The sequence below is a fragment of the Chelonoidis abingdonii genome, chromosome 14 (genome assembly GCF_003597395.2).
Source record: "Chelonoidis abingdonii isolate Lonesome George chromosome 14, CheloAbing_2.0, whole genome shotgun sequence".
NCBI lineage: Eukaryota > Metazoa > Chordata > Testudines > Testudinidae > Chelonoidis > Chelonoidis abingdonii.
The window spans coordinates 26,772,049-26,786,431 of NC_133782.1; the positions used below are offsets into that span (position 1 = coordinate 26,772,049).

The 14,383-nt window shown below is 48.0% G+C and overlaps 1 protein-coding gene across 1 annotated transcript; it reads right to left on the reverse strand.

Annotated features, from left to right (window-relative positions):
• Window positions 1-3,504: 3,504 nt before the first annotated feature.
• On the reverse strand, window positions 3,505-11,181 carry DYNLRB1 (dynein light chain roadblock-type 1). The gene is made up of 4 exons (XM_032780884.2): window positions 11,075-11,181; window positions 6,547-6,622; window positions 5,022-5,189; window positions 3,505-4,046 (listed from the first exon to the last, which is right to left on the reverse strand). The coding sequence occupies exons 1-4, from the start codon at window positions 11,075-11,077 to the stop codon at window positions 4,003-4,005; spliced, it is 291 nt and encodes a 96-aa protein (XP_032636775.1). The 5' UTR covers window positions 11,078-11,181; the 3' UTR covers window positions 3,505-4,002.
• Between the last annotated feature and the right edge of the window lie 3,202 nt (window positions 11,182-14,383).

The following is a 14,383-nucleotide window of genomic DNA, read 5'->3' on the forward strand; positions in this document are numbered from 1 at the left end:
TGGTTGGGGGGTTGAGGGCCCTGGCTGGGAGTGTGGGCTCTGTGGTGGGGCCAGGGATGAGGTGTTTGGGGTACAGGAGGGTGCTCAGGGCTGGGAAAGGGGATTGGGGTGCAGGAGGGGGTGCAGGTGCGGGCTCAGGAAAGGAGTTTGTATGCAGGAGGGTGTTCTGACCTGCGGTAGAGGTGCAGTGGGCTCCAACCGGGTGGTGCTTACCTTAGGCGGCTCCCAGTTGGTGGTGCAGTGGGGCTAAGGTGGGCTCCCTGCCTGCCTGGGCTCAGCAGCCAGCATGCCCCTGAGGCCCCTTGGCAGAGGCTCTAAGCGGTACATGCTGCCTCTGCCCACAGGCACTGCCCCTGCAGCTCCCATTGGCTGTGGTTCCCAGCCAATCAGAGCTGTGGGGCTAGCGCTGGGGGAAACACACAGAGCTTCCCTGATTGCCTCTGTGCCTAGGTGCTGTGGGGACATGCTGGCCGTTTTGGGGAGCTGCACAGAGCCAGGGCAGGCTGGGAGTCTGCCTTAGACTGGCTGTGCTGCCAACCGAACTTTTAACGGCCCCATCAAGGGTGCTGACCAGATCCACTAGTGTCCCTTTTCAACTGGGCATTCTGGTCGAAAACCAGATGTCTGGCAACCTTAATCCCAGGCAGCAAGGAGGGCAAGGAGCCAGACCAAGAGTCCAGTTTCAAGTTTTGGAGCAGGGGAAGCCAGAAGTGCAAACAGGGGAGCTATGCTGCCTAGAGAACAGAGCAGCAGTTGAGGTCTGAGGAGCTGAGAAGATGAAGTTGTTTGCAAGCTCCCCTCTTCTCTGGCACACACGAGATGGCGACTGTTCAGGAAACATAGTAACCACTGATATCCAAAGAGTTGACAGGTTTCAGAGTGGTAGCCAAGTAAGTCTGTATCAGCAAAAAGAATGAGGAGTCATCCTCTTTGGAACCCCTTTCAGGTAGTTGAAGGCTGCTATCAAATGATGGGTTCTGAATGAGTAACCCATTAAGAACAAGATGTTTACTGTTCTTATATAGGGTTGCCAACTGTTTCATCACACAAATCCAAACACCCATGCCCCACCCCTTTTCTGAGACTCCACCCCCACTCACTCCAGTCCCCCACCCTCACTCACTTTCACTGGGCTGGGACAGGAGGATGGAGTGCAGGCTCTGGGCTGGGTGGTGGGGCCGAGGGTTTTGGAGTGTGGAGAGGGCTCTGGGCTGAGACTGGAACTGGGGGCTGGGGTTCGGGTTGCAGGCGGCGCTTACCTCAGGTAGCTCCTGGAAGTGGTGGTACATCCAGCAATGGCTCCTAGGCTTATGGACGGCCAGGCAGCTCTGTGCACTGCCTTTGCCTGCAAGCACTACTCCCATAGCTCCTATTGGCTGCAGTTCCCCATTCCCAGCCAACGGGAGCTATGGAGTTGGCACTCGGGATGGGGGCAGCGTGCAGAGACCCCTTGACTGTGCCTCCTCCTGGGAGCCGGTGCTGGACATACCATCCGCTTCTAGGAGTGGTGAGGAGCCAGGGCGGGTAGGGAGCCTCCTATAGCTCCCTGCACTTTTGGTGGCCTAAAATCTCCCAGATTTCCTGGAGGCTACTGATGCCAATTGAGCCTGATTCTGGGAGACCCCCAGCCAAGCCAGGAGGGTTGGCAACCCTATTCTTATATTGTGAACTCCTTGGGGCAGAGACTGTCTTCCTATCTATCCACACACTAACTACAATTTGCTACACATCCCACCATCTACATCGGGCTGGCCAAACTTACTGATCCTCCAAGCCGCAGACAACAATCTTCAGAAATCTGAGAGCTGGGGCACACTGTGCCCCCTCCCCTAATTTTTGCCAGGGTTTGCTGGCTCCACTCGGTCACATGATGTGGCCAGGACCCTTCCCTGCATGGCAGGTGCTGGAGCCAGCTGTGGGAAGAGGCAGCAGTAAACAGCTGGGAGCTGCAGGGAGAGCTGCTGCTTTTGCTGCTGCCTCTCCCTGCGGAGCTAACATCTGGAAGCTGCAGGGAAGGGCCACTGAGGGTAAGAGGGGGCACGTACCTGGAGGTGTGTGATTCCAGTCCCCCCAACCCTTAACCTTTACATTGTGCCACCCACTCTCAGCAAGTACCAACTGTCTCTGGCAGTAGCCTCTAGTCCCCGACCCTGCTGCAGAGCAGAAGCCCTGAGCTCCCCCCGGCAGTCTGGTAGGTGGAGAATGAGGGGGTTGGGTGTGCGGGGCTCCAGGAGCCGCACTTTAACTATAAAAGAACCGCATGTGGCTTGCGAGCGATGGTTTGGCCACCCCTAGTCTATACACATACATGATAGCCACTAGCACAAACCATGGTTGCCACCATGACAAACAAATAGCATTCAATGGGTGGTGCCGGCCAAAACTGTGACGAAGGTAGGGAACAAACAGACATACTGGATCTATTACAGAGGCCATTATGGCCATCACTGGCACATCTTCATGCTGAATAGTTTCTGTTTCAGTCACCTCATCCAAGAAGACACAAAAATCAAGGTCCTCAAAAAAGAATAAGTGAACGCATGCCTGGAAGATGAATGGTCTCTCAGAAAGGAGAGATTAAAAGTCAGGGATATCTCATTTGTAAAGAAGAGTAAAATAAGACATAATAATAAACGGTACAGAGAAGTCCACTCAGGTGCCCCTATTTACCCTTTCCCATAATACAGGGACAAGAAGATGTGTGAAACTAAGGTCAACATTTTAAAAAAATCATCGCTATATAGTTACCATGAGAACTCAACTCTATAGGGTTTTGAGGCAGATAAAACAAGGTTTTAAAAGACTGATCAGACATTCCGAGCCTTGTTTTTAAAACAAGAGGCATGCTCTGACACATGCATTTGTGCATCTAATTTGCCTGAAAAATTACTGCAATTGTATATTCACATCGTGTTTGCAGGTTACTGTAACCATTTGCACAGACAGATATCCAATTTGCATGCCTCAATTGTTTACAAACCAAATCCATTAATAGCAGCTGCATGTACGCTGAAAACAAAGAGCAACCAATCCTATTGCTTCAGCGCATAAGCTGATCACTACCGTGAGTCAGAAAAGGATTTTTGCACCCTCCCCTGAAACATTTCCTGTCAGTCAATGCTCAAGACTGAATACCGGATTAGACAGATCATTGGACTGTACTGGAATGGCAATTCCAACAGATGAAATCCTGCTGTTCTTAGTCAGGACAAACCCCTACTAAGTCAACTGTATTTTTCGTCTTTGTCTCTGATTTAAAGGCAAGTGTATGGCGTGCAAATGGATGAAAATAACTGGCCACTACTAGTACAGAGCCCATTAACTTTGAAAAAGTCACCATTCAGAGACATTAAAAGATTCACCGTTCAGAGAGATAAGAACATTGTGAGGTAGGAACAGACTCAGGGAGAGTTCAGAGCTTTTAAAGATTTGCAGTAAGAAGTTCAATCATCAAAGGGCCATTGAAAATTTCACAAGAGAAGGAATAGAGACATGACAAAAATAATCACTGATGACACTTTTATTGATCTGATAAGGCAAAACCTTTTCAAAATAAATCATAAAAGCAGCAAAAAAAGGAGACAAGAAGGTAAGTTGTGAGTAATGAAGCTCCGTATTTACAATCATTCAAAACCAATAAGGTAAAACGATATTTCAGACAGAATTGAAAGGAGTGTGCAAACCACAAAGATTTATTTTTTAGATCACACTATTAGAATTTCTATTATATTAAGTTATCTTCTTGAACACTAAAAGAAATCTGTCCATTTCTGACTGCCCAAGTCACTTGATTTCAATCCTCATACCCCTTCCACGGAATGCCATTTTAGTGATACAAAGGAAAGATACTTTTACTTCTTTGTAAACAAAAAAAGAGCACAAGGTTGTCCTCCTGGTCATTATTAAGGTGGCACAATAGAATTAACACTAATGCTTTGCTTTTGGCTATTAAATTAAAAATATTTGGTAGTGGGGGGAAAACCAGACTAATTTAGGACAATCTCATTCTGTTGGATTCTGGATGACGATCAGGAAATAGTCTTTATCTGCAAGGGAAAAAAAGGAAGTTATTTCTCCATTGCTAATGTTCATTCACAGATTAAGAAAAGTTGTTTTCTTGTTTTGTCTTTTTACCTTGCACGTTTATCATACATTGACTAGTGACAGTAAATGTCACCTACTTAAATGTTCATCAACTGTACCTTGACTTTAAAGTAGTATGAGAAAATTAAAATCCCTGACAGCAAGTGTTCATAAGTGAGCGAGGTGGGCTTGACAGGTATTTCCCATGGCTAAATCAGGCCAGTCACTCTAATCTTACTGTAGGGAAATAGTTCCAGCCTCTCTAGAGAACGGGATGCACCAAGCCAATGTAATTTAACGCACATTCCTACATTCTGGAACAACTCTCACTACCCCTCTGCATCTTCCACGTGGGGATTCCAGACCACTAGATCCACATAAGCATAAATCTCTCAGCCATTCCCCCAGTGCAGCCACAACCAGCGCCTCTGTGCCAGCACAAATAGATTGTTATACAACAAGGTTTCTCAAACAGGGGCCGCCGCTTGTGTAGGGAAAGCCCCTGGTGGGCCGGGTCAGTGTGTTTACCTGCCCCGTCCGCAGGTCTGGCCAATCGCGGCTCCCGCTGGCTGCGGATCGCTGCTCCGGGCCAATGGGAGCTGCTGGAAGCGGTGCGGGCCGAGGGACACAAGAGAATCGTCTTGCAAATTTATAGTTTGACTGGCAGTGAGATGGGAAACTGATTCCTTCCCACACCCAACCATGAAGAGGCAGGCTCAGTTTAATAGAAACAGACCTAGCTCTGAACCGAGAATACCACCAGAACTTCTTTGGCTACAGCTACAGCATACTAAATTAGACAGTCGCTAGGAGGATTCACTTCTTTAGGCTGTACAGATTCTGTGCCAAGGAAAGCTTCACAGGGAAGGATGAGACACATGTTGCAAGGAAGGAATTTCAACAGGAGGCTTGGAAGCCTGATGCTGAGGGGCTTTTACCTGGAGCAATCATGATCTCATTTTTCTTGGAGCGGATCCGCAGGAACGTCAGGTCGTTCTGGGGATCAATGTCTCGCACAGTGCTCCTTGCCTTCATGATGAAGCTGTGCATTAGGCCTGCGTATTGCACTGTTGTGGAGTTGTCCACCGTGCTTTTGATAGGAATACCTGCAAAGAGAGACAGTAAATGCGGTGAGATAGTTAACGATGGTAACCTCTGAGACTAACTTAATTCCTGGCTACCCACTAGACACATCTGTCCAGTTCCTTTAAACCTCAGTAGATTTTATGCTTAAAATTTAGCATATTTAAAAAAAAACTTTTGGAAACAAAGTGTGACTAGAAACACTTCTGTGAGTGGTGCAGAAACGTGGGGTGGAGCTGGGCTGCAGGCACTGCCCTGCAGAGTAGGAAACCCAAACAACACTACAGTCATGCAACGATTCCCAAGCTGTGCACATGGAGGGCTGCCAGTGATATGGTGCTGGTTTCCCCTCATTTTCAGCTGTTTCTACAGACCTCCAGGCTTCCTTCCAAAGAGCACCTGGAAACAAGGAGAGCCACCAATAGATACAGAAAAGACAAGGTATAAGAAAAGCTCTTAAGGAACATAGATGGTAGCAGAGCAGAGTTGCTCGCCACCACTGGGACCAGAGCCCTCAATAGCTTTGTGTAACATTAAGAGTTTTTTCTGTTCGGGGGAGGGTGTGCTTTATAGCCAGGTGCCATATGAACTGGTCCACTGGAGGCTGCTAACAGGATGCACTGAATCAGTGCGCCACCTTGGCTAGGACCGATCCGTAAGGATGGGGAGGTAGCAGTTAGTCTGCTCCACAACCTCCTCCTGAGGAGGCTTTCCAGTACCAGCAGCCTGGCAGAAGCCAAAGAATCAAACTCAGTCCACACTTATCGTATGTTGTAGCATGGGACTGATGCAGCAGCAAATTGCTAACATTTCATCTATCTGGTTTTCAAGTACACTGAAGACGTATACCCCCAAGCACAGCCCAGATGTTTGACCTTCCTCTCAGTCCTCAGACACCAGCACTACCAAGAAAGGGCAAGCCAAGTGCTGATTTGTAAATGAGGTCACCAGTGATCAGATCTTCCATAGAGCTGCCATGTATTTACTGAACGTCTTTTTTCTAAGACACTTACCAGTTCAATTAAAATTAAGTGTTAGAAGATTTACTGTACATTACAGATCAGAAAAACCTCTTCACCATATTGGCAAAATGAGCCTGCCTTGTTCTACATTCTATACATTTTGATATTTTTCTTCTTGGCTGCAAAGTTATTCTTAAAATGCATGGAGACAAATTCTCCTCTCAAGTACATCTGCTCAATGCCACTGACTTCAATAGGCTTGCAGAGAGGTAGCTTGACGTAACCCGCCTCTCTAAAGGAGGAAAACATATCTAGAGAGATATTTAATCTCTTTGTAAATAGCAAATTCATTGATCTTTAAAGTGCCTGTTCTAAAAAAGTAACATCCTTAGGAAATACAGCCAGAGTGGCAGGATACCTTCCGAATTAACAACAATGATTCCTTGGACGCCCTTTTGGCTCTGAATTCGCTTCAGTGTTTCTTCCACCTCAGCCTGCAAAAACAAACAACAAAAAGATTAGGCAACATGATGTCATGAAGGTGCAATCTGCCTTCAAATAATGCTTTGTAATAATATATCTGGAAATAAAACTGAGTCAAGATAATTCCAATAAATATTACTCATTTCCTCAGAGCAAAGCACAGCTATCTTTGGCACCATCATATCACCAAAGCCTTTTTAGTTGTTTTCAAGCCCATTGTTGTCTGTCAGCCATTTGCCATAACAAGCCTTTGGAAGCCTGAAACCTGTTCCCAAATACATCCCTCACCCTTTCTCCCTATCCCTCACTGCAATACTGGTTTCTCATTACAGATTTGCGCATGGGCACAAGGCCACAAACACACACATAGAGTTTTGTTACGATAGAGTTGCCAGCACTTTTATTATTATTTTACAGTTAGACAAAGGACAGTGCTGCAGCACTTGTTTTGAAAAAATGCACAGAATTTACAAATAAGTAAGAAAAAAAATATCAAGTTTTGGGTTAAAGACTCTCCTCCTCCATTTATCAAAAATATGCTAAAGGCAATGAACAAAACAAATGAGGGGAAAGAGTCTGGTTTACAACCATTAGCCTACAATAGCAATTCATGGTGGACGGGGTATTGGTATCAATTGCCAACAGTTTATTCTACTACTTTAAAAAGTCAACATACAAAGAAATCTGTAAAGGTATTATTATCCGTTTGTTGGCTCTGTAAATTCAGTGTCAACTCTGAAAGATTTTGAAAGTTTCCTTAGCAATGCTTGCTCTTATCTCAATCACAACTCACTTGGGATCTCACTAATGGAGCCTAATGATCTGAGTGGCCTAGGTGCGATTCCGCACAGTGCTGAGCGCTCCTTGAGAGGTGCTGGGCACCATGAACTCCCACTGAAGAGAATAGGGGGCTGGGGCACTCAGCACCTTGACTGACTGAGCTCCATAATGCAATGTCAGGCAAAACAGACTTTTACAAACAAAGAAACATGCTTGTCTTCACAGGAACAAGGAAACAATTGCACAGGAGACTAGGCAACCACGTCTGAAACAATGCAGTTCTAACTGCTGGCAACCATGGGAACCGTGTAACATTGGATTTGTTTTGTGTCTGCAAACTACAGTTTGTCTTATCCAGCACGGAAATTCAAGAGCTACTTAAAAATTATTATCAGGCATGGAAAATCATAGCACACATTTCAAAATGAAGGAAAGGGGATTGTAACTAAAAGCAGATTGTAACAAATAAGTCTTATGCTGGAGAAGTGGAAAAATAAACAGTTGGAGACAGGACTTCTAAAAATTCTTTCAGATTTAATAGAAATTGTTTCTGTTTAAAGCCCCAACCCTGCAACCTGTTCCATGCATCTGGGCTCTACTGACTTCCAAAGAGTGTTGCCTGAATATAAGGATCCATCTGTGCAGAACAACATCTAATTTTGCATTTCTTCTCAGGTAGCAAGTGAGACTAGTCAGTTTCTCTTTTGTTTTTAGCTCACATACAGACTGAGATTTTAAAAGGATCAAAAGGGAGTGTGGTTCTCAAACACCAGTTCAATAGGACTTGGGTGCCTAACTCCCTTGGGCTCAATTGAAAATCCCAGCTGTAGACTATTTCATTTTCAGGTTCCCATCTGTAATGCAGGGGAACATCTGTTTTTTAAGAAAATATTTCAGCTGTATTTTTTGTAAACAGAAACAGTCTATGCTGATCTTCATAAAAGTTTGTTTTCAGTGTCTCCTTAAATAGAATTGCAATAGATCAAACAATAACCATTCCCTCTCAACCCCTAAGATTTCCTCAGGGAAGCACCTCATAGACCAACATCCATGGAGGACTTGATACATCCCAATGCCCACACTTCTTTGAAAAAAGACACTCAAGCCATACAGTCAACGGCATTTATTAAAGTGAGGTTTTTTTCACTCACCTGAAGCCATGCAGTTAAGGCAGTGGTTCCCAAACTTGTTCCTCCGCTTGTGCGGGGAAAGCCCCTGGCAGGCTGGGCTGGTTTGTTTACCTGCCACGCAGGTTTGGTCAATTGTGGCTCCCAGTGGCCAATGGGAGTTGCTGGAAGCAGCGGCCAGTACGTCCCTCGGCCCGTCCTGCTTCCAGCAGCTCCCATTGGCTGGAGCAGCGAACTGCAGCCACTGGGAGCCACGATCAGCCAAACCTGAGGACGCAGCCAGTAAACAAACCATCCCATCCCATCAGGGGCTTTCCCTGAACAAATGGCGGAACAAGTTTGGGAACCACTGAGTTAAGTGATAGTGCACTGGACTGGGAGTTACGGGTCTGGGTTCTATCCCTGGCTGTGTCACTGACTCTCTGTGTGGTCTTGGAAAATTCACAGAACCTCTCCATTTCCCCATGTGTAAAACAGGGATTTCAGTTGCCTTCCTTTGTAATGTGCTCAATCACAAATTATTAGCTTGAGAGCATTCAATTATGTATCATGGAAGAATAATGTCTTCCATTGCAAGAGTTACTGTGTAGAATTCTATGGTCTGTGTCAAACAGGAAGTTGAACTCAATAATCATTGTGGTCCTTTCAGGCCTTGAAATCTAGGACTCTGAGCATATATCTACACTGCAATAAAACACCCACGGCTGGTCCTTTTCAGCAGACTAAGGCTCATTGGGCTGTGGGACTACAAAACTGCAGGGTAGGTGTTTAGGCTTGGGCTGGTGCCTGGGCTCTGGAAGCCCACAAGAGGGTATATCTACACTGCCATGTAAGCCCAGGGCTCAAACTCAGGCTCAAGCTTAACCCCATTTCTGTCTACATACAAATCGCGCTAATCCAGGGCTCAGATTCAGGGTACCAGGAGCCCATGGGGGTGGCGGGTCTGATCCTAAGTCAAGCTGAGACCCAGAGTTCAAGCCCTATTGCTTTGAAGGGTAGATGCAGCCCCACTGGACTCATGCTCTGGGAGTTGGCCAAGAGTATCCCACAATCCCCAGACTTTTTTTGTCTTTTGGGTAGTCAAGTTTGGAGGACAATCAAGTTTTCTCACACTGCACCATGAACAAAGGGGTAGAGCTGCCACAGTTAGGGAGGGTGCTAAAAAGTCTGGATATGGGTGGCCAGACTCAGGCTAGCATAGTGCAGTGTAGACACTGGAGTCCCTTGTCTGTGTTATGCAGGAACCAGGGTTCAACAATTCCTAACCTAGGGGCTACAAATGCAAATACTCAAGCCCTAGATTCATAGGGCTCAGCTTCCTCTGGGCCCAGGGGGTGATCAACCCACTGCTTCACACCAGGCCCCACTCCCACCCGACCCTTTCCCCCAAACCTCCATCCCCATCCTGCCTTTTTCTGCTCCTACCCCACCACATCCCTTGCTCACACCCCACCTCTTCCCTCCCATTCCACTTCCTCCCCTAAGCATGCCCTGTCCCTGCTCCTCCTCCTCCCTCCCAGAGCTTCCTGCATGCCCTGCAGCAGCTGATCAAGGCAGGCGGGAGCTGGCTTTTGGTGGGTCCTCCAGGGCTGAAGCACCCACAGAGTTGGTGCCAATACCTAGATTAACAAACCCAGGATCTGCTAACTAAAGTTCTACTAACCCTGGGCTTACGTTGCAGCACAGATGAGCCCTAAAGCACACTTCGGAGAGCTCGTATAGATTGGGACAGGAGGAAAATGAATCCCTCCAAATTAACTGAAGATGTGAATTTGAAGTGGATGAGCTAAACCGCATTAAACTCCTGTGTGGCTGCTGCTATTGAGGGTACTGTCTTCGCTACCGGAATCGATTTCTTGGGGGATCGATATATCGCGTCTCATCTAGACGCGCTATATCGATCCCCAAACGCGCTCCTGTCGACTCCAGAACTCCACCAGCATGAACGGCGGTAGCGGAGTCAACGGGGGAGCCGCGGATGTCGATCCCGCGCCGTGAGAACGGTAGGTAACTCGATCTAAGATACTTCGACTTCAGCTATGCTATTCATGTAGCCGAAGTTGCGTATCTTAGATCGATCCCCCGCCCAGCGTAGACCAGGCCTCAGAATTACAGGGGCTTTAATTCAGTTTATCTTAATTCACTTTGGAGGTGAATCAGCCCAACCCAATTTAAGCCCCCCTTTGTTCGGAAGGAGGGTGCTTACACAGGGGCTGAATGCGGTTTAACGAATCCCCATAATTAATGGTGTGGTGCTGTCAAGCCGGATTGATATAAAATGACCCCCCACCCCCTAACTGACGGAGGCTCCAGGGAGCCCCCACTTCCTTCTCTCCCCCCCGTCAGCCCCAGTCCTCAGGCCCCCGACCCCCTCGCGTTGCTCCAGGTTCCCCTCACTTCCCCCGGCCCCGCCCATAACTCCGCACCCGGGTCCCCCGACCCCGGGCTCCTTAGGCGGACACGGGGTCTCGAACCAACGCCCTAGGTACCGCCCCGCCCCCGCCGCAGGTGAGACGGTGGCCGCGGGGTATGAGTGCGTCCCCGCCCTCCACTCACCATGTTGGGGGATCTTCGCCTGACGCAGCCGCCGGACCCCCGCGGCACACAGCCCCGTCACGGTCCCAGCACGCATGCGCGGCCACGAGGTGGGGTTGGGCAGCTGCGCCAGCCAATCAGCTGTGGCGGCCAGGCAGCGAACGGGGTTTCGACTCGAGCCAAGGGAGCGGGTGTCGCCGTTTCCGCCGCTGCTGGTTGCCCCGGAAGCGTTCGGGACGGCGATCCCGGGGGTGGGGACGCTTTGGGGGTTTCTTCGCTGGCTGGAGGGGCGCTACCTGGGCCTTGGGGGGCTGCATGGCGTGCTGGGCCCACAGGGGCCTGGGTGCTGGCTGGCTGAGGGGCCCACGCGGGTCTGGGGGGGGCTGCCTTGGGGGGCTGCATGGCGTGCTGGGCCCATAGGGGCCTGGGTGCTGGCTGGGGTGGCACACGGGTTTGGGGTCACTGGCTGGTGGGCCCACACAGGTTTGTGGGGGCTGTCGACTAGTGGGCCCATATAGGTCTGGGGGGGCTGCCTGGGATGCTGGCTGGTGGGCCCACACAGGTTTGGGGGATTATCTGGCCTTGGGATGCTGGCGGGGGGAGGGGGGGCACAGGGGTCTGTGGTCACTGACTGGGGGGGCTGCCTGGAAGGCCCACAGGGGTCTGGGAGGACTACGTAGGCCTGGATGCTGGCTGGAGGGCCCACAGGTGTCTGGGGGGCTGCCTGGGTGTTGACTGGGTGGGCACAGGGGTCTGTGGTTGCTGGCTGGGTGTGGTGGCTGCCTGGGGTGCTGGCTGGAGGGCCCACAGGGGTCTGGGGGGCTGTCTGGGTGCTGGTTGGGGGGGCACAGGAGTCTGGGATTGCTGGCTGGGGGCTGGCATGAGGGGCTGTTTTGTAGGGTTTCTCCCTTGTGGACACTTCTGGGCCGACTGAAGGCTTGGGATCATCTAGTCTGAGCTCCTGCCTTGCCCAGTTCAGAGTGCCAAGCTGGAGCCTTGCCTGAAGTCCTACCATCCCAGTGAGACCAAGTGTCATGGCTAGGAAGACACTCGCTTCCAAAAGGCACCACAGCCCTGGTGAGACATTCTGGTGGCTGATTGTTCAGTCATGCCTCGACAGTCAAGACACGTGCCTCCCCACCCCTTCACACACGCTCTTGCCGCTTGTTGGGAATGGTTTAATTATGTCCATGGGAGAGTTCTCTCCCATTGGCATAGAGCAGCTACACAGGAGATCTTACAGCAGTGTAGCTGTATCAGTAGAGCCATGCTGCTAGGTGGTCTTTAGTATAGACATTGCCTTAGTCTCTTTGTCCCTTAATTCTCATTCTGTACATTGGGGATAACAGCATTTGTATTGTGAGGATAAATACATTCAAGATTGAGAGAAGCTTAGGCCTTGTCTAGACTACAGGGGAAATTTGATCTAAGCTATGAATCTGAATTACACGAATAGCGTAACTCAAATTGACATAGTTTGGACCTATTTACTGTGGGGTCCATGCTACGTGATGTTGATGAGAGACACTATCCCATTGACTCCCCTTACTTTTCTCAATCTCGTGGAGTACAAGTGTTGACAGGAGAGTGATCTGCAGTGAATTTAGTTGGTCTTTACTAGACCTGCTAAATCGACTGACGATGCATTGCTCGTGGATCCACCGGTAAGTGTAGACAAGCCCTCATACTATGGGAATGGGGGCCATAGATGTACCTAAAATAGCTGGTTTCCGAGGCTCAAGGAATGACCATGCTGTTAAGCCTCATGGAAGAAAATACTCTCTTGGGGATAGAGACTGAGAAGGCAATGTATATAAGAATGGCCCTATTGGGTCAGACCAAAGGTCCATCTAGCCCAATATCCTGTCTTCCAACAGTGGCCAGTGCCAGGTGCCTCAGAGAGAATGAACAGAACAAGTAATCAAGTGATCCATCCCGTCGCCCATTCTCAGCTTCTGGCAAACAGAGGCTCGGGCCACCCTCCTTCTCCATCCTGGCTAATAGCCATTGATGGACCTATCCTCCATGAATTTATCTAGTTCTTTTTTGAACCCTGTTATGGTCTTGGCCTTCACAACATCCTCTGGCTAGGAGTTCCACAGGTTGACTGTGCATTATGTGAAAAAATACTTCCTTTTATGTGTTTTAAACCTGCTGCCTATTCATTTCCTTTGGTGACCTCTAGTTCTTGTGTTATGAGAAGGAGTAAACAACACTTCTTTATCTACTTTCTCTACACCACTCATGATTTTATAGACCTCAATCATGTCTCCCCTTAGCCATCTCTTTTCCAAGTTGAAAAGTCCCAGTCTTATTAATCTCTCCTCATATGAAAGACATTCCATATCCCTAACCCTTTTTTTGTTGTTGCCCTTTTCTGAACCTTTTCTAATTCCAATATATCTTTTTTGAGATGGGACAACAACATCTGCATGCAGTCTTCAAGATGTGGACATACCATGGATTTATATAGAGGCAACATGATATTTTCTGTCCCTATTTCTTTCCTTTTCTTAATCCCAGCATTCTGTTCACTTTTTTGACTGCTGCTGCTCATTGAGTGGATGTTTTCAGAGAACTCTACAATGACTCCAAGATCTCTTTCTTGAGTGGTAACAGCTAATTTAGACCCCATCATTTTATATGTATAGTTGGGATTATGCTTTCCAATGTGCATTACTTTGCATTTATCAACATTAAATGTCATTTGTCATTTTGGTGCCCAGTCACTCAGGTTTGAGAGATCCTTTTGTAGCTCTTCGCAGTCTGTTTGGGTCTTACCTATCTTTAGTAATTTTGTAGCATCTGCAAATTTTACCACCTCATTGTTTACCCCTTTTTCCAGATCATCGATGAATATGTTGAATAGGACTGGTCCCAGAACAGACCCCTGGGTGACACCACTATTTACCTCTCTCCATTTTGTAAACTGACTATTTATTCCTACCCTTTGTTTTCTATCTTTTAACCAGTTACCAATCCACGAGAGAACCTTCCCTCTTATCCTGTGGCAGGTTACTTTGTGTAGAGGGCATATGGCAGAATTCAGCTCTAGAATACAAGTCCACTGACTAGAGAAATGCCTTATTCACCATGGCTGAGTTTATTTTATGAAGTCTCATTCTGTTTCATGTTCTGACCACATTCCATCACTACCATTGATTGGATCAGCTCATTATTTCTGTAAATGAGTGTTTTATTCACCAGGTTGTTCACAGAATCCTGAATACTGGTGCAAATAAGTACCAGGGAGAACAACCGTGCCAGAAAGTAGGCCTGCCACCCTTTTGAAGAGCTTCATCTATTATCTATTACACTGTGGATAGGGCC

Excerpts from the sequence above, each read along its gene's own strand:
- DYNLRB1 (XM_032780884.2), bottom strand. Across the intron at positions 5,190-6,546 it reads CATTGTTGTTAATTCGGAAG|GTATTCCTATCAAAAGCACG; the intron begins GTATCCTGCCAC and ends CTCTCTTTGCAG. Across the intron at positions 4,047-5,021 it reads TGAGATCATGATTGCTCCAG|ATAAAGACTATTTCCTGATC; the intron begins GTAAAAGCCCCT and ends TTTCCCTTGCAG.